Source organism: Rutilus rutilus (genome assembly GCF_951802725.1).
Source record: "Rutilus rutilus genome assembly, chromosome: 5".
Lineage (NCBI taxonomy): Eukaryota > Metazoa > Chordata > Actinopteri > Cypriniformes > Leuciscidae > Rutilus > Rutilus rutilus.
The window spans coordinates 42,770,727-42,794,000 of NC_140213.1; the positions used below are offsets into that span (position 1 = coordinate 42,770,727).

General features: G+C 36.3%; 1 protein-coding gene across 6 annotated transcripts in view; it reads right to left on the minus strand.

The window, feature by feature from the left end:
* The window catches only part of frmd5a (FERM domain containing 5a), a 107,727-nt gene that overhangs the window by 5,446 nt on the left and 79,007 nt on the right, over window positions 1-23,274 (minus strand). For 2 of the 6 annotated variants that reach the window (XM_084409719.1, XM_084409715.1), the window contains exons 2-12: window positions 22,811-22,915; window positions 19,334-19,376; window positions 17,150-17,228; window positions 11,283-11,380; window positions 8,950-9,073; window positions 6,132-6,219; window positions 4,937-5,025; window positions 3,662-3,725; window positions 3,438-3,529; window positions 1,218-1,292; window positions 177-245 (exon numbers count right to left, since the gene is read on the minus strand). In XM_084409719.1, the coding sequence (XP_084265845.1) occupies window positions 177-245; window positions 1,218-1,292; window positions 3,438-3,529; window positions 3,662-3,725; window positions 4,937-5,025; window positions 6,132-6,219; window positions 8,950-9,073; window positions 11,283-11,380; window positions 17,150-17,228; window positions 19,334-19,376; window positions 22,811-22,915 (926 nt within the window). Of the gene's footprint in view, window positions 1-176; window positions 246-1,217; window positions 1,293-3,437; window positions 3,530-3,661; window positions 3,726-4,936; window positions 5,065-6,131; window positions 6,220-8,949; window positions 9,074-11,282; window positions 11,381-17,149; window positions 17,229-19,333; window positions 19,377-22,810; window positions 22,916-23,274 lie in introns of all 6 variants that reach the window. The other 4 variants (XM_084409714.1, XM_084409718.1, XM_084409717.1 and 1 more) reach the window with 3 other exon arrangements.

The window sequence follows — 23,274 nt, forward strand, 5'->3', positions numbered from 1 at the left end:
ACATACAGTACTGCATCAACACCCCCATTTATCATATTACAGTATGTCCTACAACTACAGACATCAGTCAGTCTCACTGGGCATGCATGCACACATGTGACGCCATCAGAAGAACATGACCCAGTGTTAGCATTTATACGGTTAACACCGCCACACAGATGGGCACTCATGCATACCTATGTATTTCTGGAGGTTCCCGTTTAATTTTTGCACTCTGCTCCATTACCTCTTTGGCTACTCTTCCACTGAAATCAAACAAAAACGAATTACAAAAACGTGTCCAGTTTTATCCCTGCTAGTGTAAAATATATTTGTAAAAAAAAAAAAAATACCCATATATATTCACACTGTAACAAAAATGATATCACCTTCAATATCTAAAATATAGTTCTCTTTGTATTCACATTGTATTGTGTATTATTTAAAAAAAAAACACAAAAATAATATAATATAATCTTATATAGCAAATATCTTCAATGTAAGATGCACAAACATGCTAAAATATTCCCTGACTGGAAATATGTTGCAGGACACTCACCACAGTAGCTGGCAGATGAGCAAAACTACCTGCCACTGTGCAAAAAGCACCTGCATTTACAGTTGTTGGGTGGGTGTTAATTTCACACCCTGTTTTGAGACTGTTTCAGCTTCATCTATCAAAATCAACCAAAAGAAAACAGCTCAACCATTGAGGATAAAACAGCAACGGTTTCAAACAGCTGGCATTTTGGTGGGAATTGTGTGAAAATCCCCCATTGACTGAGGGATGGTGACCACTGCTACTCGAGTCCATGAAGCTCGGGAATTAGATTAACCTTATTGAGTCCCCCTCTCTTAACTCAATCTCTGCCTCTCAGTCTGTGACTGAACTACTTTCCCTTTAACCAAAAACTCCCAACGGAGTCGTTGCCTTAAAATCCTGCCTGTCTCCTTACACAGGAGTGAGAAAATAACCGTTATCAATTTCCTAATTAGGCGTTTGAGTCTGAGAGCCCACTATAATAATGGATCGTGCTGTTTGTTTAATTGCCCCGATGGCTCCATTCATCTGGTACAATTGCTGGTAATAAGTAAACACTTGTGTCTAAGTGAGCAGCACCATCAGGAGCAGGTCGTGGTGCATCGGCTCCGAAGCTGTCACCTCTATGTGACCGGGACGAGGACAGCGGGACCCCTGAGGCTGTGGTGGTCCACCGGCAGTGACCATCCACACTTACCTGAAGCGGAAACGACTCCCCTTGAAGAACAGGTTACTGCTGGACACCGTACGAACCTGGCTCGACTTCTCCAACCTGAGGAGGGGGCGAGAGAAACCATTCAACTCCGAACGTTCTCTGAACACATTTAGACGTTCGACTCACTATTTCTAAGCTACATATTCTGAATTATGAATTATACATACAAAAATATGACACTGCTGTAATCAGATATATGTTTCTAAGGTTCTGTTTACCTATATTTCATAAATCTATATTTACCGTAGTGGATGAAGGTCAAACAAGTGCCTGAGAACCCTAATAAAAGATGACTCCAGTAAAAGTTTAAGTACTTCTTTTCAATTTTACAGGTTTTTTAATGTTCCCAAGTGTTAAAAGTTTAAAGTATTGGACTGATTTAACATATTCATTGAAAAGAAACAGCCTGATCACAAATCAGACATCACTTTGGAATGTTGAGAAGATCAAATTAAAATACTTTAAAACAAGTAAAGATATTTGAAATTTTACTTAAAGGGATAGTACATCCAAAAAATGAAAATTTTGTTATCATTTACTCGCCCTCATGTCGGTCCAAACCTGTATGAGTTTCTTTCTTCTGCTGAACACAAAAGATGATATTATGAAGAATGTCAGTAACCAAACAGTTGATGGTAGCCATGGATGTCAATGGGGCATCCATCAACTGTTTGGTTACCCATATTCTTCAAAACAGAATGAAATTCATACAGGCTTGGAACAACTTGAGGGTGAGTAAATGATGACAGAATTTCATGTTTGGGTGAAATATGTAAGTTACTAAGTAAAAACACTTTGTTTCTGTCCACCACTGGTTATATGACGGCATAAACTGTAGCCTGAGGCAGTAGAAAATCTATGAAAACTTATTTTTCTAGACCTGTTAATTATGCTGTGTTAGATTATTATTTGCTATATTAGTTATTTATGAATGAAATGATTAAACTTGCCACATTAAATTAACATAAAATTGAATTGATCTGAGGACACAAGTATGTGTGTATTAATTATGACTTCAAATACGACTCATCCAATAAAAATCTAAAATTAATATGGGAAAGAAAATTCACAGTCTTTTGTTTTTATCTCAAAAGTTGCATAAAAAACAGCTTTACATTTATCATGTGTTATGAACCATCTTACTTCTTAGGTTGCATTCATCAACTTCCAAATGTAAAAAAAAAAAAAAATCAATTGTTTTGATTGACAATTGATTGATTTTCAATTGTATTTCATTATTCAGTTTTTTTTTATATAAATTTTTTTATTAAGTATATACTAAAAAAAAGATAGGTTTTGTCATACTACCTACCCCAATGACGTGCACATACAGTATCATCTATCTAACCCTCAATGACTGAAACTGTAAGTATTCTGACTCAGTCAGTCTCTGGTGAACATTCGATTCAGGCTTTTCATCACCAGGTGTGGAATCTCCTTCCCCAAAGACAGCCTTTATGTGAATCATAAAACCCACTCTTCAATTATCATCTGCCTTCACTTGCCACAAATTCCACTTCTCTAGGGGACTTGAACTACAGCTCCACATTTCTCTTTCCCCCCAGCGGAATGAACTCAGTCAGACTTGGAATACGATGCAGATTCAGTTTTGATAAGGCGCCGTGCCAATTCAGTGATTACGCCATTCCCTTCACCTAAATTGAGCTTTCCCACTCTTCATGATGAGTGCTGAAACAGACTCTTGTTCCAAAGATGTCACCTCAGTTAGCCAACATCGTTCATCATAAAACCAGCGGTGGCTCAGCAGTTTTGTGAGTCTGTGCTCATCCGTAACACCGCGGTCTTCCTTGAGCTGCTTTAAACACTTCCCATGGCGTGGGCAAGGACACGTACAGCCGACCGTGACTGAAATGTGCACGGACATCGCTCTGGAGGAGCTAGCAGAACGCATCTCTCATTGCTCAGGCAGTAAAGGTCATTCTCAGCACGCGGCTGGTCCATTAGTTGACCCGTGAGGTAAAAAAGCAGCTGTCGAGACCACACTTGCCTTGCATTATTAGTTATTAGTCAGCTTATTTACCAGGCTTAAACAAGCTCTGGAAAGAGGAAATGATAGGGTTGCAGAAAGGGACAAATTATTTCTGGACCTGGAATTGTGCAGTCCGCCCTTTCAGAAGCATCTCACCCGTCTAACCGAACCGATGTGTGTGTCTCGATGAAAGGAGGAGTGCAGAAACTCACTTGTAGAAAGCTTGATTTTCAACACCGCATTTCCAGAGGTGTTTGCAGGCTTCTGGAGTCGGCGCAAAGTACGTCAAGATGATCTTTTTGTCCTGTGTGTGCATAACGATAAGTCATTAAAGGTGCACCGATCCAGCACTGGCGTTGAAAGGAATTATTAAAGTTATCATAAGAAAATTTGGTGCATTGTAATTATCTTCGACTTGCATAATTAATGTTCTCACCTCCTTCTGATTTGCATATATATGGAATGTCTTTCCCTCAAACTTCAGTTTGGTCACCTCGTGCCTGTACAGGGGGAAGAATACAAGCATAAAGGTATTACAATATAATCATTTATGTATGTATGTAGTTGTATATTGTGTAAACTATTAAATTTCATATATATGTTTGTGTGTGTGTGTGTGTGTGTGTGTGTGTGTGTGTGTGTGTGTGTGTGTGTGTGTGTGTGAATATTATTGTCCATGTAGTCTGTCTATTTATCTATCTATCTGTCTTTCTGTCTGACCGTCCGTCATCTGTCCGTCTTTTATCTGTCTATCTATACATACATAAAGTACATACAAAATGACATTATAGTAAAACATACATAAATATCAATGTATAAATGTATGTAATTAATTATCGTAAATGTATATAATTAATTGCATATACATTGTGTGTGTATATATATATATACAACATACATTTTATCAAATGTAAATACATGTATTGTAATGTGTGTGTGCGTGTGTGTGTGTGTGTGTGTGTGTGTGTATGTATGTATGTATGTATATATATATATATATATACATATATATACATACACAAATACAAACACAGTATATAATATAAACTACATAGACAACAATGTTACAGTGAAAATACATAATTATCCTGTATTATTCATGAAGTCTCAATACAAAAGCATGAAATTACACAAATGAAATTAAGCTGACAACATGTTTCCAAATTGTATTATATGAGCTCATTTTAATTATTAAAATGAACAAGACACTATAAACTGCAATATTCTGTTCCTGCTGTATTTCTCACAGACAAATCAATTCTGCACTTTTTCTTTGCTGTTGCTTTAATTGTGACATACAGTATACATTCTCTACAGACTGAAGCACATAAAACACTGAGACACAGGCCAGTGTTTTAGTATTTTATGATTTCTCTTCTCTTTGTATGGCCAGACCTCACAGACTTGTTGTGGCGGGATGACTTTAAACATGCCCTCTGCATGGAGATCTGCTGAAGGATAATTGGACACCTGTCTGCTCTAACGGTTCAGAAAGAGGCAGATGCTCTGGCCTTTTTGGCTGGGAACGTATAATACGATATAATAAAACCAGCTGTGACTCGTATACCCAGAGCCTGTCGCTAGGCGAGAATGACTCATTATTTTCAGCTTCACGACGCATGTGTGTGTATGCATGTCTGTGTTTACTCAACCCCGAAAGACGTCAATAGAAGTTCAGTAGGGAAAAGAGGCACAAGTATTAGTGACTCACCATTTGAGGAAATGGACTCTCTTGTTCCCTTGAAGCACGACAAAACCGAACGGAGTGAAGGCTAGGAAAGCTGGGTTCCCAGACACATCCTGTGATGAACAGCGACAGAGGAGAACCACGTCATCTTCCTTTCTTAACAAGCAGACATTGAGTAGGAAGACTCAATACAGGACCGTACAGCAAGTGATCATAACAACAGAGCCTTCATACTTGTATTGTCATGCTAACTTTATGTAATGTTTAGCTGTAAAACGGGACGTTCTGGGATTTTACTGTTGAGATTAAACCGACAGAAGATGTTCCTCAACAGGAGTCAATAAATTCAGTGAAACTGTGAAAAAAAAACTCACTGAAAGAACCAAGCGTTATAGAGGACACGCTATTTTAATGGCCTTGTAAATGTATTTTTACATTCAATTTCTATACAGCTTTACAATATATATATTTACAATTTATATTCTGATTTATTATACTGGTTTTATACACAAATAATACAACTACTGACTATCATACATTGACTATATTAAGTCTCTGGCTATAAGTACAAGTATAGTAAAAATATTAATATATATTACCGTTCAAATGTTTGGGATTTGTAAAAAAAAAATTATGTTTTTGAAAGAAGTCTCTTATGCTCACCAAGGCCGCATTTATTTGATCAAAAAAAAAAAGAGTAACAAAAGTAATCTTGTAAAATATTACTCACAATTTAAATAACCCTTTTTATTTATAAATATTTAAAAATGCAATTAATTCTTGTGATGCAAAGCTGCATTTTCAGCATCAATCCTTCAGAAATCATTCTAATATGATGATTTGCTGTTCAATAAACATTTCTAACATTTCATCTCTTTTGTGACATTATAAATGTCTATAAACTTTTTATCATTTTAATGCATCTTTGCTAAAAAGGCGCTTAAATGGGTTCAATTCCCAGGGAAAGCAAGAACTGATAAGAATGTAAATGTGTACCTTGAAATGCAATGTAAGTCAATAAAAGCATAAATGTAAATATGTATATGTATACAAATCACACTGACTGACTTATGGCTTCTAGAGACTTGTGGAATCTGAATGGGAATCTTTCTGTGTTTCATGAACATTCTATCGTTATGAAAGGGTCCTTGGTTTGAAAAAGTTTGAGAAACTGCTGTACACAAATAGCTTCTGGATGCGTCAGACAGAGCCATCTAACCTTGCAGGGATGAGGATCCACGCCGTATGTTTCAAGCATTTGTGCTTTCTGCAGGAACTTCAGCTCAGCCGTCTCTGGAGTTTGACCTCTGCAGAACAACACATTAAAACACCATCTGTGTCATTCAGTGGTGCGACCGCACATCAGTCACAGATTACAACGACAACAAAAAAGTGTATTCAAGTGTGCTATTAGTATACATATTTTAAACTTCAGTCTACTTCTCAGAAATATACTGACAGAAAAGTATATTTGGCCAAAACGTGTACTCAATCTTTTGATGGAGATATTACAAGTATAATTAAGTATTCTAAGTACACTTGGCTTGTAGCTGTGTTTACTCTTTTGATCGAGTAGCCTATTAAATACTTTTTTCACATATTTTTACATTACATTGTTTGAAAATATTGATTAATAAAGAAAACAGATTCCTAGCTCTTAGCTTCTAATTCTGAGTATGTGAATTTTTGTATAGTGCACTTGTAGTGTACTTTGGAATTTACTTCAAATCTACTTAAAGTAGAGTTATTAAAGGGATACTCCACCGTTTTTTCACCGTTCCGAGTTACACTACGCGAGTAACTGTACTTAAATAGGGAAAACGTGGAGGTGTTTGGTAGCTTCTCTGCTTGGCCCATATTGAATGAACTGGGCTAAGCTAAGTGCTAACAAAGTTTCGCCGTGCGCCAGAGCGATTTAGTGCACGCACTGAGACGAGAGAGGTATGTATCAACTCGTCTTATTTAAGGGAATAACATAGTTTAATATGAAAAAACGGTGGAGTATCCCTTTAACTTAAAGCTACGGTATATTTCAAGTATAAAAATGTATATCTAATAGGAACATAGTATACTTGAGGTGTAAAATGAATTATAAATAGTAAACTACATGTATAATGTTAAGTTCACTTACAAGTATACTTGCAGTATAACAACTACTAAACTACTATTCACTGAGAGTATACTTCAAAGTGTACTTTCATAAACTAAAAAAGTGCTACAAGTATTTGACAAGTACACTATACGCATACCTCTAAGTTCACTTGTGGTATAGTTGCAGTACAAATGAAATATGTAGTTGTAAACTAGTTGTGTACTCAAAGTTTACTACTGTTTTACTTAAAGTATACTTTTGTACACAGAGAAGTAGAATTGAAATAGTACACTTAAAAGTATACTACTAACACAAGTATACTACAAAGTATACTTGAACTTTTCTTAAGTATACTTAATGAAATGAACTTAAAGAATACTTTAGTACTTTAAAGCATACTGGTGCGATAGGTATTGGATTGAATCCACATTATTACTGGTTTTGTACAAAGTGGAAAATCATTGCAATGTAAAAAACAAAAAACACCTGTCCAGAAACATAACGTTGAGGAGAATGTAAATAAACGCATCTATTGTGACACTTTACACTTGAACGACATCGATAAGCAGCCACTAAATAGAAAAGCAAAACCAAACCGACCAGACAGTTCAAGTATCATCTCTCCAGGAAACCTCTCACTGATTCATGTTTTATTCAGCACCAGCCATTCAACATTCAAGACCTTAATGCAACAAGACCGCCTGCCTTGTATTACAATCCAAATCAGAGAAGAAAAGCGACCCTTAACGTCGTGAGAAAGAGATTGTTGACAGACATCAGGACTGACTTACTGGACGTACTGGATCATTCTGAAGATCTAAACAGACATATTCGCTCGACATTCCCAACATACTTCACGCACATAATAAGACTGATGAAGTGTCTCTCGTCATAGAACAGTCACACCACCAGAGGGCAGCAGTAAGCATGCTCCTGTTTGGTGGATCATCTAGTTTGGTGAAACCATAACTTCCACAATATAGTGTTATAGTGTTCATTTGCCGCCCATATATGAATAGTCAACAGCTTCTAAACACACATTACAATGCATATTTATTAAGTAAATTTCACATACGGAATTAAGTCAAATCTACTTAACTAAGTTAAATATAATTAAAACAAAGAAAATAAGTAACTTAACTTGGCCGGTTGAAGTTGGAGATTACTTTTTTAGAATACTCTGTTTTAAGGACATTTTACTCAAACGATATAACACTGAATGCTTTTAAAGTATATGCTTTACTTAGAACATCCATGTAAATAATACAGTAGATAGTGTCTAGACAACATATCTGCATAATAGAAGTAATGTGATACCCACGCGATCAATACTTGGTACACAATACACAGTAATAGTAGCATTCCTTGAATCATTTCCTTGAGTATGAATGAGTCATTTTGAGTAGAAAATGAACTCCAGATGTCACAAAACAGCAAGTTACTAAACCTAACAACAAATACAATGATAAAACGGTGTACAGAACAGTGAAAAATGCAACCTTATTAATTATTCATGACCAGTATCAGAAAGTTGAGTAGGTTTTACTTCATTTTATAACATTGATATTTACACTTTAATTTCTACAAGCTTAAATTGAGTACTAATATAGAATTTACTCTTTTTTTTTTTTTTGCCTGAATTAACTTATTCAAGTGGAATTTTTTTTTTTTTTTTACAAATAATACTTTGATTCAGTAAGGATGCATTAAATAGATCACAATTGGCAGTAAAGACTGAAAAAATACTGTTGTCACCCAATGCCAATGTTATCAAATTGACACTTATTGTGAAGTGTTATTGATTTTGCATTACTAGGAAAAGCTGTTAGCAGTCACTGACCCCCATCAACCTCAGCAGTGAAGCTCAGAAACACACAGGAGAGAGACTTTTCCATAATTCCTAAGCCACAGATAAAGAAAGAGCAGGGGAAAAGGTTACACGTACATTAACTCTGTCTTGTGAATCTCTGCAATCCTTCTTTCCAGTTTCTCTGAGTGCTTGGGGAAGAACTGGAACTTGGAGCTGTAGCCCTCTGGATGCTTTCCCGGGTCGTAGTCTCCAATCTCAGCTGCAAAGTAGTCATAAAATCAATCTTTCATCATGCAACCATTCATAGTGTCATACCTCAGCAGTGGAGCGGACACTAAATCAATCTTTCATCGTGCAACCGTGCATTTTAGTTCACATATGGCCATGCTAACGTGTTTTTTTAATGAGCATGCTCTGTGAGAGCAAGTGTTGGGAGCCATATGTTCTTTGCAGGGGTTTTGTGGATTAGCATATAGTATTTTGCTTCTGCACTTGGTACCAGTGGCAAGCGCTGACGTCTTAAACCGGGTATGCTGAGTGCAACGGTTTATACGTTTTCGTATAAAGTAAATTTCCCTATGGAGAAAATACTATGAAAATAGCTTCAGTTATGACTTTTTTATTATTTGATTTAGTCTAGTATTGTATCAACAACAATGTGATTTTCAGTGACTGACAGCGCATTTTGCCAGCTAACCAATGAGAATGTGGAACAATAATGACGATGCATAACAACAGAGCGCAACTGGGAATCTGTTCACCCGAAACCCCCCATAACTGGTACAGATTTTAAGAAAATTACAGTAGTTTGGCAAATGAATAAATGACAGACAGTCACATACGTATTACCAACATGTAAGTTCTATGTTGCAACTCAAATAACAAGGGATGATATAGTAGTGTTAACATTAATTAGCGAGTCCACAAACTCATTCTCTCAAATGGCTTTGGTGTGCAGAGCATTCCCAGCTTATATGACTGGTACCCATAAGCCTCTCTGAGTCCTGACCATTGGGAACAGTGATGGAAAAGTGCATCTTTAATTCAACAGTCGTCTAAAACGTGGCCCTGATCAACCTGTCAAAGAACATTACTGTGCATCCCGACCTCTAAGCTGCTATTTTCCCTTCTCATGTGACTAAACCTCAAACATCTCTGTAGGCTATACTGAACAAATGCCCAAATTCAACTGAGAGAGAACAGATTCAAATAAATAATGTTGGAAATTCATGGGGAAAAAAAGCGTGCCAAATATTTTTTGAAAGATACTACATTTTTCTGCCGATACCAATAGCCAATTATTCTGAATGATATCTGCCGATACTGATAGTTTGACTTTCTTATAAATCTCTCCCCACTAATGCTGTGAACTAGAGAACCCTCTCATTTGGTACATTACGGTTAAAAGTAACAAAAAAGCTCAAACTATTATATTCAACTGCAATATATTTTCAGATATAATAATTACACTTCAATAAAAACTGTATAATGTTGTAGAATGTGTCATTGTCGCATTAACTTGACAGCCCTAAATTCACCACAATAGTCAATTTCTTCACACACAGTACAAGTTTCACCAGTTTGAATGTCTGACCAGTTTTCCGCCCCCTTTTGATTGCATACAATTGCATTTATCAGCTGATACCGATCATTCATTGGCTGATACAGAACATTTACTCAAAAAAAAAAGTTGCTGCCTTAAATTTTTAAGTACAATCAACTTGGATGTTTAAGTCATTTCAACTCAAATTACTTAAATTAAATTACTTAAAATTGCTTAACTCATTTTGATGAGTTAAAGCAATGTAAAAACATTTGTCATAACTTATTAATCATAGAATATTTTTTATAGTGTTGGTACATCCCTATTAGAAACAAATATGTTTAATTGTGTAATAATTTTAAATAAATTAGGTTGAATTCAGGTTGATTGGGACACTTTTTCCCAATATCCCAATGAACCTGAATTCATAAAAGTACATTATATACACTATCATTGTAAAGTTTGGGGTTGGTATGAGCTTTTAAACATTTTTAAAGAAGTATCTTATGGTCTTTAAAGTTGAGTAAAAACAGTTAAATTGTGAAAATGACATTATTATATATTATTCATGTGAAGGCAAAGCTGAATTTTCAACATCATTTCAGTGTCACATTCTAATATGCTGATTTGCTACTCAAGAAACATTTATTATGATCAATATTTAAAACAGTTGTGCTGCTTTTTTTAAAAAGACTCTGGTGAACAAAAAGTTCAAAATAACACTTATTTGAAACATAAATTGTAACAACGTAAAAATATTTAATGTCACTTTTGATCAATTTAATCCATCTTTGCTGAATATTAGTATTATGTAAAAAAAAAAAAAAAACATTTTAAAATCTTACCGACCCCAAACTTTAGAATGGCATCACACAGCTTCTGTCTTAAGTATTAAGTTCTAGAGACACATTTCCTTCTACTTTACCTTGTAAGATGTAAGCTGCCAATAAGGCTGCGTCAGACGTTTTGCAGAGGAGACGGCCGTGGTACAGATCTCTCTTGATCTGCAGGAAGACGAGATACCTGCAACCAGGACACGGAGAGAGCACATGAAGACAAACGGTGAGAGAGAACACCTCATTTATTCCATTACCCTGCACACATGTGTTTGATTATGTAAATGATTAATCAAAGGTTCAATCTTACACCATTTATCTGTAATGAGGGCTGATAATGAAGGACGCAGAGGTGCAAAGTGAAACATTTCACAGTAGGAGACAAAGAAAACTGTATGTGTATTTAACACTCTCTCAAAACATGTTTAATATTTCTCTTTGAGTTGGTTTCCAGAGCGGGGAATGAATTGAGAACAGGATTGTTGTTTTGGGAAGAGATCTCCTAAAGCAAACCGCTGTGTCAAAAGCATTTGAGTTGGGGGGAAAGAGAGACACAGACATCTGTCTCTCTGGCCCTAACATCTGTCTCAATTCGATATAATGTTACAAACACAGATGCTACTTTATATAATTAACGCATTTGGAGCTCATAGGCTGGATTTTAATGGAATGGAAAGAGTAAATGCAAACTATATTCATATGATTGTTTAAGACAAGAGCTTCCAGTAACACTTTAGATTAGCGAACACATTCATTCACTATTAACTAGTTGCTTATTAGCACGCATATTAATTACTTATTCTGTATGACCATATTCTTCTACATAGCTAAACTTAAAGGGTAAGTCTCGCCAAAATGCAACCTAGGGTCTTTTTGTTAATCTACCTGAGGCAAACTTTCGTTTAAAAGCATAATTAGAGTGGAAACGCCACTTTTAAGTGTGACCGTATTTTGCCTTTTGAATGGGAGTGTTTGGGGCACTTCTATGATAGCATCAAAAATCGCTATTTTTGAAACACTTAGGAGGCTCGACACAACATGAAACTTTGCTCGAAGTATCACCAGGGGCTCTACACATGAACTCGAGCATTGACAACATTGTTTGTGTACACAGAGTTTACTAAAAAGAAAGATTTGCTGTGTCCGCCGGCATTTTGACAGTCAAAAATAGTCGATCTCCGAATGTGAATGAACTGACTCTGAATTTTAGTATTGTTTCTTATATGAGGATCCTTTTTCAAATACAAGGTCAATATTGATTTTTACTAACGACGAAACAACAAATTATCCGTGAATTTATATGGAACTAAGCTTTAGGAGCTTTCCATTTTTACTCTCCTCCCATTTACGTTGCATTCGGAGATCGACTAGTTTCTAGTAAACTCTGCGTACACAAACAATGTTCTCAGTGCTCGAGTTCATGTGTAGAGCCCCTGGTGATACTGAGAGCAAAGTTTCATGTTGTGTCGAGCCTTCTTAGTGTTTTAAAAACAGCGATTTTTAATGCTATCATAGAAGTGCCCCAAGCACTCCCATTCAAAAGGCAATTTGACCGAAAACGAAAATACGGTCAAACTTAAAAGTGGCGTTTCCATTCTAATTATGCTTTTAAACGAAAGTTTGCCTCGGGTAGATTAACAAAAAGACCCTAGGTTGCATTTTGGCGAGAGTTACCCTTTAACCACTACAACAACTACCTTATTTAATATCAGTAAGCAATAATTAGGAGTCTATTTAATAGTGAATTTGTGTTTCCTAATCTAAAGTGTTACTGAGCTTCCTGTGAGGTTTAAAGCACCAATGTCACATTTTCTATTCATAAATCAATCCAGTCCCAATCTGGTACTTGGCTCCTCTCACCTTCAGTGCAACATGTGTCCCGTGAGTAAAGCGCGACATGCTTGTCTTTAACTTCTCAAAGTAGGCCAGCCCAGCTAGAGCTAATAGCTTTTCGCATAAGAGGCCATAGGAGCTAAAAATGCAATTATGTTCCCTGAATTCTCTCTAGGTGACAGCAGCAAAATGGCATTTTCTGTAGCCACCAGTCAATTTCTGGCCTACATATCAGCTTCCTTCTTTATCCCTGACCTGCCATTTACGGAAACACGCTCGACGTGTCAGTGTCGTTTGGTCCTAGAGAAGGACGGGACAAATATAGGAGCGGCTAAATGGCAAAGTATTGGGCTGAGATGCTTGTTTTTCCTCTGTGGAATATGCACTTTACCCAAGATATTTTTCCAATAATCTAATAAATAGAGAAAGTGGATATGCATCACTAATATAAACAACAATATTTAATACTACATTATCTCATTACAGGGAGATAAAAATGATATTGTAACAAGTGTCATGTTTTATATGCTTGCAGATTTTTAAATGTGAAGAAAAAGGATGGTAAAAGATGGCATTTTTAAATATCAATAAATATAAATATAGATATATTTTATATTGTATTTAAGCAATAAGCCCCTTGAAGCCGTGTTTTACAGTGGATTTAGAACAGCTAAGGGCCGTAACCCCCTCAGCTGATCTAAATCCACTGTAAAACACGGCTTCAAGGGGCTTATTGCTTTTATAAAACGCTTACTCCATAAAAATATTCATTTTAATTTTAATTTTATTTTATTCAAAAATATAACGTTATAACACATTTATTCCTCCGCCAAGCGATGTAGTTCCAAAGAGGTTGCTAAGCAACACATGCAGCAACAAAGAATCACAAACGGCAGTTGCGCAGTAATACTAGTGTAATGCGGTCACAGGTGTGTGTTTGTTGTGTAATTTACAACGGCTTCGAACGCGGCTCAACCAATCAGAATCAAGGACCGGAACTATCCGTTTTATAATATACTATATTATCACTGTAATCAGGCAAAGTGACGGTAACCGGTTTCTAGGATGCATCTTGGGTGTGAGTGACTTGGTTGTCATGAAAATCATGCTAATGACAAGTTTGTGCAAATTGAGCAATAATCTTATATTGTGACCTGAGCAATTATAAACACCGAAAAACTCTCAGTATGGTTTTACTGTGGAATTATGAGCGGCAGAAGAAAGTGCAGAGAGACAGAATCACTTCTTTTTTTCTTTGCTCCAGGTGGATGCATTTCTTTTTTTCTTATATGCTAATATGATATGCTAATTCTTCCATATACTAGCCAACGATGTCCTTTTCTTTCAGATAATATCCCTCTGTTTCTCACCCATACCTCTCATTAGTCTATCTACTCATTCCCTCCACCTGCCTCTCTCTCATCTAATTTCCTGCCTTCAACCCTGTTCATCCTCTTGTTCCATGTCTCTTTCCCACTTCTCGTCTCATTTCAGTGTGAATTATTACTTTGTGTTCCCCACAAGCACTGTATTTCACAGTACAGTAAACACTAGCGGTCTCCCTCAACTTCACACATCAATTTCTACCTGAAATACACATAAAAAATCCATACCACGCTGTGCGTTTGTCTCTTATATGCGCACACTGTCAATAAAGCGGCCCTCATTAGGTTCTAAGAAGCACTCAGTATCATTAGATCTTTTTTCAGGTCGAGTGTGTGAATTTCTGGGTGACCTCATTGCAGGGGATGAAAGCTGGAGGCTAATCATGTATCATTCAGAGAAATCTGTTGAGAGTCATACATCTGACCATACATCTTCTCTCAGTGAGTGAGAAATCGCTTTGAATTTTGAGAGTAACAGCAAGATGAGAGGGCTTTAGGCACTTGCATATGTTTAGGGTGCTTTAAGATCCTTTCTATTTCGATGAGCAATCTTGAGAGGTTACTCAGTGTTCACATACTATAGAATGTCTGCAAGCACTCAGTTTGTTTCATTTTAAGGAGGGTTTTGGTTACTATAGAATTTTTAGACATTCCCTAGTATGCGAACAGTAACTTCTTTGAAGATGCACCGCTTTCAACCAGTGCATTCTGGGATTTTACAATAACAGATTGCTGCAGGTTTGAAATCCAAATGATCAAATCAATAAAAATAAAATAAAATAAAATTCTATGTAGGCACACACAGACATCAAGAATTAGCGTATGAATCTCAACAATGGTGACAAACAGATCACCTCTGATCATAAGCTCATTATTTATTCATGCAGCAATGCATGATGGGAGCCATGAATGAGTTTTGATTGGTGGCACCCAGAATGCACTGCAACATGCTTGCATACATGCATTGTTGAGATTCACAGGCTGATTCTTGATGTCTGTGTGTCTAAAAACTAAACAGAACAAAAAAATGGTTTTTTTTTTTTTGTATATGAGAAACTTTTAAGAAATTCTTTGGATTACATTGTAAAAGTTAGAAATATTATGCTGTACAAGGACAGTGCTGCTATAATTAATAAAGTAAACCTAACTCAGAAATTGGGCTCTACATGAGTTCAGTGATTCAGGTCAAATGATTGTGAAATAATGATTATGTTAACCAACACCATCAGATCTCCTTTTCTATTTGTTCATCTGGCTGTTATAACTCAGGTACAGCAGCCAAACAAAATCTTAAGTTAATGATTTAAGGGTCAAGAGCCCAACTAAACACTGCAAACACAAGCAAACACTGATCACCATAATGGTGACTTAAAATTATGGTTTTCTCCTTCAGTGATTCTGCTTCTTAACATCAGGAGTCTTCAATGTTGGCAATAAAAAATATAGAGTTCTTAATTCATCTTTGACATCTGTCTGTTATTCAGATATTTTTGTAAATTTTACTCATTTTAAATGGTTAACTTTTAAGGAATTAATTTGATTAATTATTACTCCATTCTAATTTGTTAAATTTAATGAATAATATTGCTTATAATCTGTTGCCACAATTTTATTGAGTAGATATAGCATATTCATTTTTACAGTGCATGCTGTTTTTCGTCTGCTATATAGTAGGGAAGTATGCGATTTCAGATGCAGCCTTCTAGTCACTAAAGCCTCATTGTTTCACTAGCGCTCTTGCAAACTATTCTAGATCAAACTGTCTGGGAAAATGTTTTTAAATAAAGACTGAAAGAGTTGTCGGAAGATTATTAATGGTGACGTTGAAGTCATGCAACCACGGTGTAGTTCGTTCATAGCCTAAGCTTAGCGTTTTACTTTTGGCGATTGTATTTAGGCTTTAAACTTCATAAAAGTTGTGTTCATTTGTTTAACATTATCATGTGTGACTGAACGACTGCCTCTTCCTTATTATCAGCACCACCCTGTCACTTAAGCCCTTCGCCAGGTTCCCGACTGGAGTGTGTGTGAGAGAGAGAACTGAATAGAGCCTCGTCATCTCCGCGCTTCTCCTCGGGAGAGCGGTCTCTTCTCGTAAGCCCAGGAGGCGAGCAGGGAGGGATTCCCGCACTGCTAAGCCACGAGTCGCTGGACCGGTGTGCCCGTGCAGGGGTTCATGCGTCGCCGCCGTCAGGCTGAGAATGGCCAGGACGCTTGACCCTTGTGAAGAAAGACCGCAACCCCTCGCGCCCCAGACCCCCTTTACCTGGACCAACTCCTCTGAACACTAACTTTCCTTCACGTGCACCAGCACAGCAAGGACACAAGATCCCCTGTTTATTTTGGACACTTCCCCATGGACATTTAATGTTAATTAACCCACTGTAGCCAATGGAAAAATAATTTTGGGGTTTTTGTTGCGGGAACCAGAGTGATGCTAACATCCAAAAATACATTATCACTGCAGTGCTCTATTGCAAACTGGCATTATTAAGCATAAAGAAGCACACTGTCTCAAAGCACCACCGGCACAGCAAAGTCGAATGGCTTTCTGGTGCTGCCAAACATCTGCTGCCATTTCGTTTGCAACACTTCAATCAAAGCAGCGCTTTAGACCTACGCTTAAGGAAATATTTTATGCGAGAAACTGAGCCAGATCTGTAATCAGGTGCCATTTAATTATGTGACATAAGTAGTGAATGCAAAATGCAGAATTTATTCATTGTGATAGCTCATACCTGGTGATCTCCTCCTTTAGAGCTGCAGGATCTGGTGGGTAAAACTTCACCCGCAGACACATGGTGAACGGAGGTTGTGCTGTGTGGAGAGAAAAAAAACATAAGATTAACATCCACACTGAACAAAATGTTACCTTTATCCATTAGTTCTCAACAAGGGGCCCGGGCCCACAAGGGGCCTCAGCAAAGTTGCAAAGCAGCCGCAGGATGACTTTAGTATTAAATGAATAAATGTTTATCAATATATTACAATACTCTTACTCTAAATTAGCCTGGCTAGACGTGGTCTGGGAACCACATGTTCATTTTCTCGTATTTGAGGCGTGGTTTACGAATGCCCAGAGCCGTTTATTGGGCGCTACGAATGTCTATCAAATGCGCCTGTACGTAGCTCATAGCCTATCGTTTCAATTATACCAGATGACGTATGTAGAGCGACAGAAATTCGACGAGGAAGAAGACGATGGGTCAGAGATTTATGTGTACATGATGGCGTTCAGCGACTAAACTACTAAGAACACTATCTAAGGCTGCATCGAAAGGTAACTTCGCGCCTGATGCCATGTTATATCCATAGATATAAACAAACTGCTTCGGTGTGTCACATAGACGTCGTCATCGTCTTGCTGCTCCCTCCCCGTTCTGTGATTGGTTCCCTTTTTGAGGGGAAAATCTGGTCCATGGTGTCCAGGCTGCCTAGCAGCGTGAATAAAACCGCGCTGCGCGCAAGGCAGCATGGGAAAACCCAGGCTAACTGTAAATGTAAATCCCCCAAAAAAATTAAATAAAGAATTAATATTAATTTTTTTTATTATATTATATTGTTTTATTAAACGACACAGTTCTGGAATACAAAATCACAAAATGTTAATTAATTAAATATATGAACAAAGTTCAATATGGCAGATATCTTTGTGTATTTGTGTTGGACAATAATGGGGGTTGAGAACCACTGCCTTAATCAGTATTTTAGTCTTGTCAGAAAATAATATCTAAACACCTTTAAAAACAAGTTTCCTTAAAAGCAACACGGCATTAAATATTAAGTAATTTTGCAATATATATGAATATGCAATATTCTTGTTTTCAGAGAATATATCAAGAATTACGTTTCTTACCCCACTGGCATTAAACATGAATCTAACACAATTTTAAGAGATTTATGATTAAAACATGAGGAAGCAATCTGCCAATGGGCTAAAAAAAAAAATCATATTTTCTGAACATTATTAATACGAAAGAACTTATGCAACAGTACTTCAAGTTAAATACTATAATTAACTATTATTTTGGAAAATTTGTACTTTACTAAAAATAAATAGTTGTACTGTTTTACTCTGTTATGCCTAATAATTTCAGTTTGACCCCAAAGTACAAATTATGCAGGTCAAACAACATGTCAAACAACAATACAATCTGCTGTTTATGAATTTAACTTCAACATCTTATGAAGTCAGGAAAATTGTGATTAAACAAAGTTGTACAAAGTTTGAAATTAAAGTTACTTTAATGACAAACTCTCCAGTGTCTCCAGTGTAATGTGTTAACTTTAAAAAAAAACTTTTAAGTAGAAAGTACAATTAAATGTGGAAACTTTTTTTTTTTGGCTTTTAAATTACTAAAACACAATATGTCAGAATAATTTCTCTGTACCTTCTACAACACTGTCTATAAAATCACGTTTTGCTTCTCAAGTAAATGTATCTTGCTTCAAGGATGACAAAGTGAGTGTTGAGTAAAGAACGTTCACACCAAGAACATAGTTTTAGTTCAATCACCCCAATGTACAAGAATATGCAAGTCCACACCAAGCTTACCAAGCTGACATACAATAAACCAGTGGCAGCCAATCAGAATTCACCTTGAGCATTTAAAGCGGCAGACGGCATAAGCGCTTATAATAAACAGAACCCTATTGTGCGTTGGCGTGGACGCTAATATAGTTATAGATATCACTCTTGATGTGAACGGGCCTTAAGCGCATTTCATGGCCAGTTTAACACAAGCAAAGGTCACCACATCATCAAATGACAGCTCCTATTTAAGAACACACCATTTGTAAATGTATAGTACCCATGAATCCCATTAGCATGCTTCATTACAGTCACTATAGTGATGATATTCATAATTGCGCCTTTATGGAATCTAGCACGCTATAAATAAGATCTGACTGATGATACTTACATTTCATCTGCTTAGAAATTGACTTGGTGAACTCCAGCCAGTGCTAAAACAACAGAAGAGAGAGTTTTAATTCCTCACTCTCTCACACACACACACACACACACACACACACACACACACACACACACACACACATTTTGACAGAGCACATGTACACACACATATTACATCTATATTTCATCTAACACATAATTACACAGGAGCAGGTGGTCAGTGTGGGTAGATGTACAGAGATTGTATATCAGGATGAGTGTGAGATGGGGGGAAGGGTAGATATATTAATCATTTCATCTCATTTCTTTCCTCTCCGGAGCGAAATATTAGCACATCTTCGACGTCACGCTGAGATTCTATCACTGCTATTGTGTGCAGCCCCAGATAAGCCAAATCAGCCAAAAAGAGCCATTGGATTTAAGAAAGAAAGTATTTTTGGGTCTTAGTGCCTTAGGCTAATGTCCAGAAATAACATCAGGCTATTGGAATTTGATTTCAGATTATAGCGATATGAAAGCTGTGGCATATTTTGTCAACTAGGAATGTTCTGAAGGGAATTGTGAGCACTTAGCAGACGCTAACGTTGTTCCATTGTGTCGTCTACAGACGAGCATCAGTTAGATGTCCTCATTATTATTTATGTCACTCAACGCGAGAGGCTCCCAAAGGGGGTCAGTGAAAAAGACAGATATGAAGAAACTCTAGAGTATGTATGTAAAGCCTGTACACTCTCAGGTTTGCATTTAGCAGACAAAGATCAGGACAGATCTCCAATTCAACAGGATTTCATTTATTTTTTTAAATAAAATTAGATTACAATTTTGAAATGAACATTTAACATAAATGCTATTAAATATTCAAAATATTTAAACAATTGATATTTTGTAAATTTAAAGCACTGTTGTAATTAAGTAAAACTAAAACTTAAAAAAAAAAATATATATATATATATATATAAATGACAAGTCCATAATGACATTTCTATAACTTCCACTAGCATTAAATGAATCAAAATATTAATAATAGTACATAATAAATAAAAATAACACTGATTTGAGGACAGGTGTTTTAGCTATTCTTTTCACTCGAGTATAACCACTGACCACATTAATAAAGTATTTTGTAAACAGTAGCCATAAAGAAACCACAAAAAACAATGGCTATAATCCCATTACCTCTAAAAGCATTTTTTAAATCAAATTAGATTAATTCGATATTTAAATTCTGGAAGCAAAGGTGACAATTCTGCAAGTTTAGCCATATTGACATTGACTATATGAAACATGCACAGTGTTTTCTCACAATACAGGGCCAATGGAACCCTAGGGTAAGTCTGTTTCTCACACTGTTATGTGTGCCTTGTGTCTTGTAAAGACTTGTGTATTACTTCCTGTCCCGTGTGCCATTTTGTAGTCAGTTTGTAGTTTTTCCCATTGATTTGAAAAATATATGTATAAAAAACACATATACTGTATATATATATATATATATATATATATATATATATATATATATATACGAATATGTGTGTGTGTGTGTGTGTGTGTGTGTGTGTGTGTGTGTGTGTGTGTGTGTGTGTGTGTGTGTGTGTGTTAGTAAATGGACCAGTAATGGAATAAACCTGTAGAGTAGTGGTCTGGATTCAAACATTCTGACACGCAAAGTGAAGCATTCTATGGAAGCTTGTTTCCGCCAATGAATAATAAATAAATAATAATAATTGCGACTTTTTATCTTACAATTCGGACTTTTTTTCTCACAATTGCGATATATCAAGTCAGAATTGTGACTTTTTTCCTCACAATTGCGAGATATGAAGTCAGAATTGTGAGAAATAAAGTCGCAATTCTGAGACATAAAGTCGCAATTGCCAGATATAAAGTCAGAATTGTGTGTTATAAAGTCGCAATTCTGGGAAATAAAGTCGCAATTCTGGGAAATAAAGTCGCAATTCTGAGAAATAAAGTCGCAATTGCGAGATATAAAGTCAGAATTGCACGATATAAAGTCGCAATTCTGAGAAATAAAGTCGCAATTGGGAGATATAAAGTCAGAATTGCACGATATAAAGTCGCAATTGCGTGTTATAAAGTCAGAATTGTGAGATATAAACTATTCCGAGGTAAAAAAAAAAAAAGTCTGTCTTTTTTTTCCCTTAGAATCGGACTTTATATCTCACAATTGTGAGTTTATATCTCACAATTCTGAGAAAAGATGTCAGAATTGAGAGATATAAACTCGCAATTGCGTGTTATAAAGTCAGAATTGCGTGATATAAAGTCGCAATTGCGAGAAAAAAAGTCCGCATTCTGACTTTATAACACGCAATTCTGACTTTATATCTCGCAATTCTGACTTTATAACACGCAATTCTGACTTTATATCTCGCAATTCTGACTTTATAACACGCAATTCTGACTTTATATCACGCAATTCTGACTTTATATCTCGCAATTCTGACTTTATATCACGCAATTCTGACTTTATATCTCGCAATTCTGACTTTATAACACGCAATTCTGACTTTATATCACGCAATTCTGACTTTATATCTCGCAATTCTGACTATAACACGCAATTCTGACTTTATATCACGCAATTCTGACTTTATAACACGCAATTCTGACTTTATTTCACGCAATTCTGACTTTATATCTCGGAATTCTGACTTTATATTTGTTATAACGCAATTCTGACTTTATAACACGCAATTCTGACTTTATAACACGCAATTCTGACTTTATTTCACGCAATTCTGACTTTATATCTCGCAATTCTGACTTTATATTTGTTATAACGCAATTCTGACTTTATAACACGCAATTCTGACTTTATAACACGCAATTCTGACTTTATTTCACGCAATTCTGACTTTATATCTCGCAATTCTGAGAAATAAAGTCAGAATTGCGAGATGTAAACTCGCAATTGTGAGATAAAAAGTCGCAATTATCTTTTAAAATGTTTTATTTTGTGGCGGAAACAAGCTTCTATAGCATTCACGTGACTGGAAAGAAGGTAAGGCTTTGTTTTTCGTTGATCACGTGTTTCTCTGAGAACAATACGCTTCATGCGAAATTACGCTGCGTACGTCTACAAATTCTTTGAAGCTTCAGTGTCATACGTAACATCACTAACATAAGGGCCTGGCCTCACATGATTTACAATTTTCAAACCTGTCCTTCTAGAAGGTTCATTTCATCAATCATCAGGTCTCTTTACTCCAGTATAACACTGAGAGTCAGTCTGACCAGTGCAGGATCAATACAAACACAGCCCACCCAGAACACACATGAATTCATCACTTATTAGGCATCACAACCAATACGCTCTAAGAAACCAAAGTCACTTTGAGTCTCCTGACAGGTGAAGCTTTATCGTAATATGAAAGCCGTGGACATGAATGCAGAAATGATGAATTGGTGCTGCGCATTACCGTTGACCTTGGACTGTTCGACGCGAGCCACATGGTGGGACACTCACCCGTTGTTTATCCGGATCGACATATCTAATGCCAAAATAGTCCTTCTCCAGCAGGTTTAGATGGTGGCAAATGAGGTCGAACAAATACTGGCCTTTGGCATCCCTCTGAAAGACAAAGAGAATAACAAACGATCAATAGAGCAGAAGTTTATTATTTGTCTGGGTATGCACTTTATTTCTGGACCAAAGAAATAAGAGGAAGGACTGAAGAAGACCAGCCAAATAAAACTAAAGTTTAGTGAACTGAAGGCTGAGATGGAAAGCAGGGGATTTTAATTACTGATGATATTATTATTATTATTAATATTATGACTCATTTGGAGAAATTCTGTATATTCAATATGAATGCAGAGTCTTGGGATTTCCATTTCATTTCCATGACCTTTTCATTCCTGATAGGATTTCAAAAAATAATGTCGGAGACGGGGAGACTGCTGTGCTGGGATTCATTTCTATTTGTATGC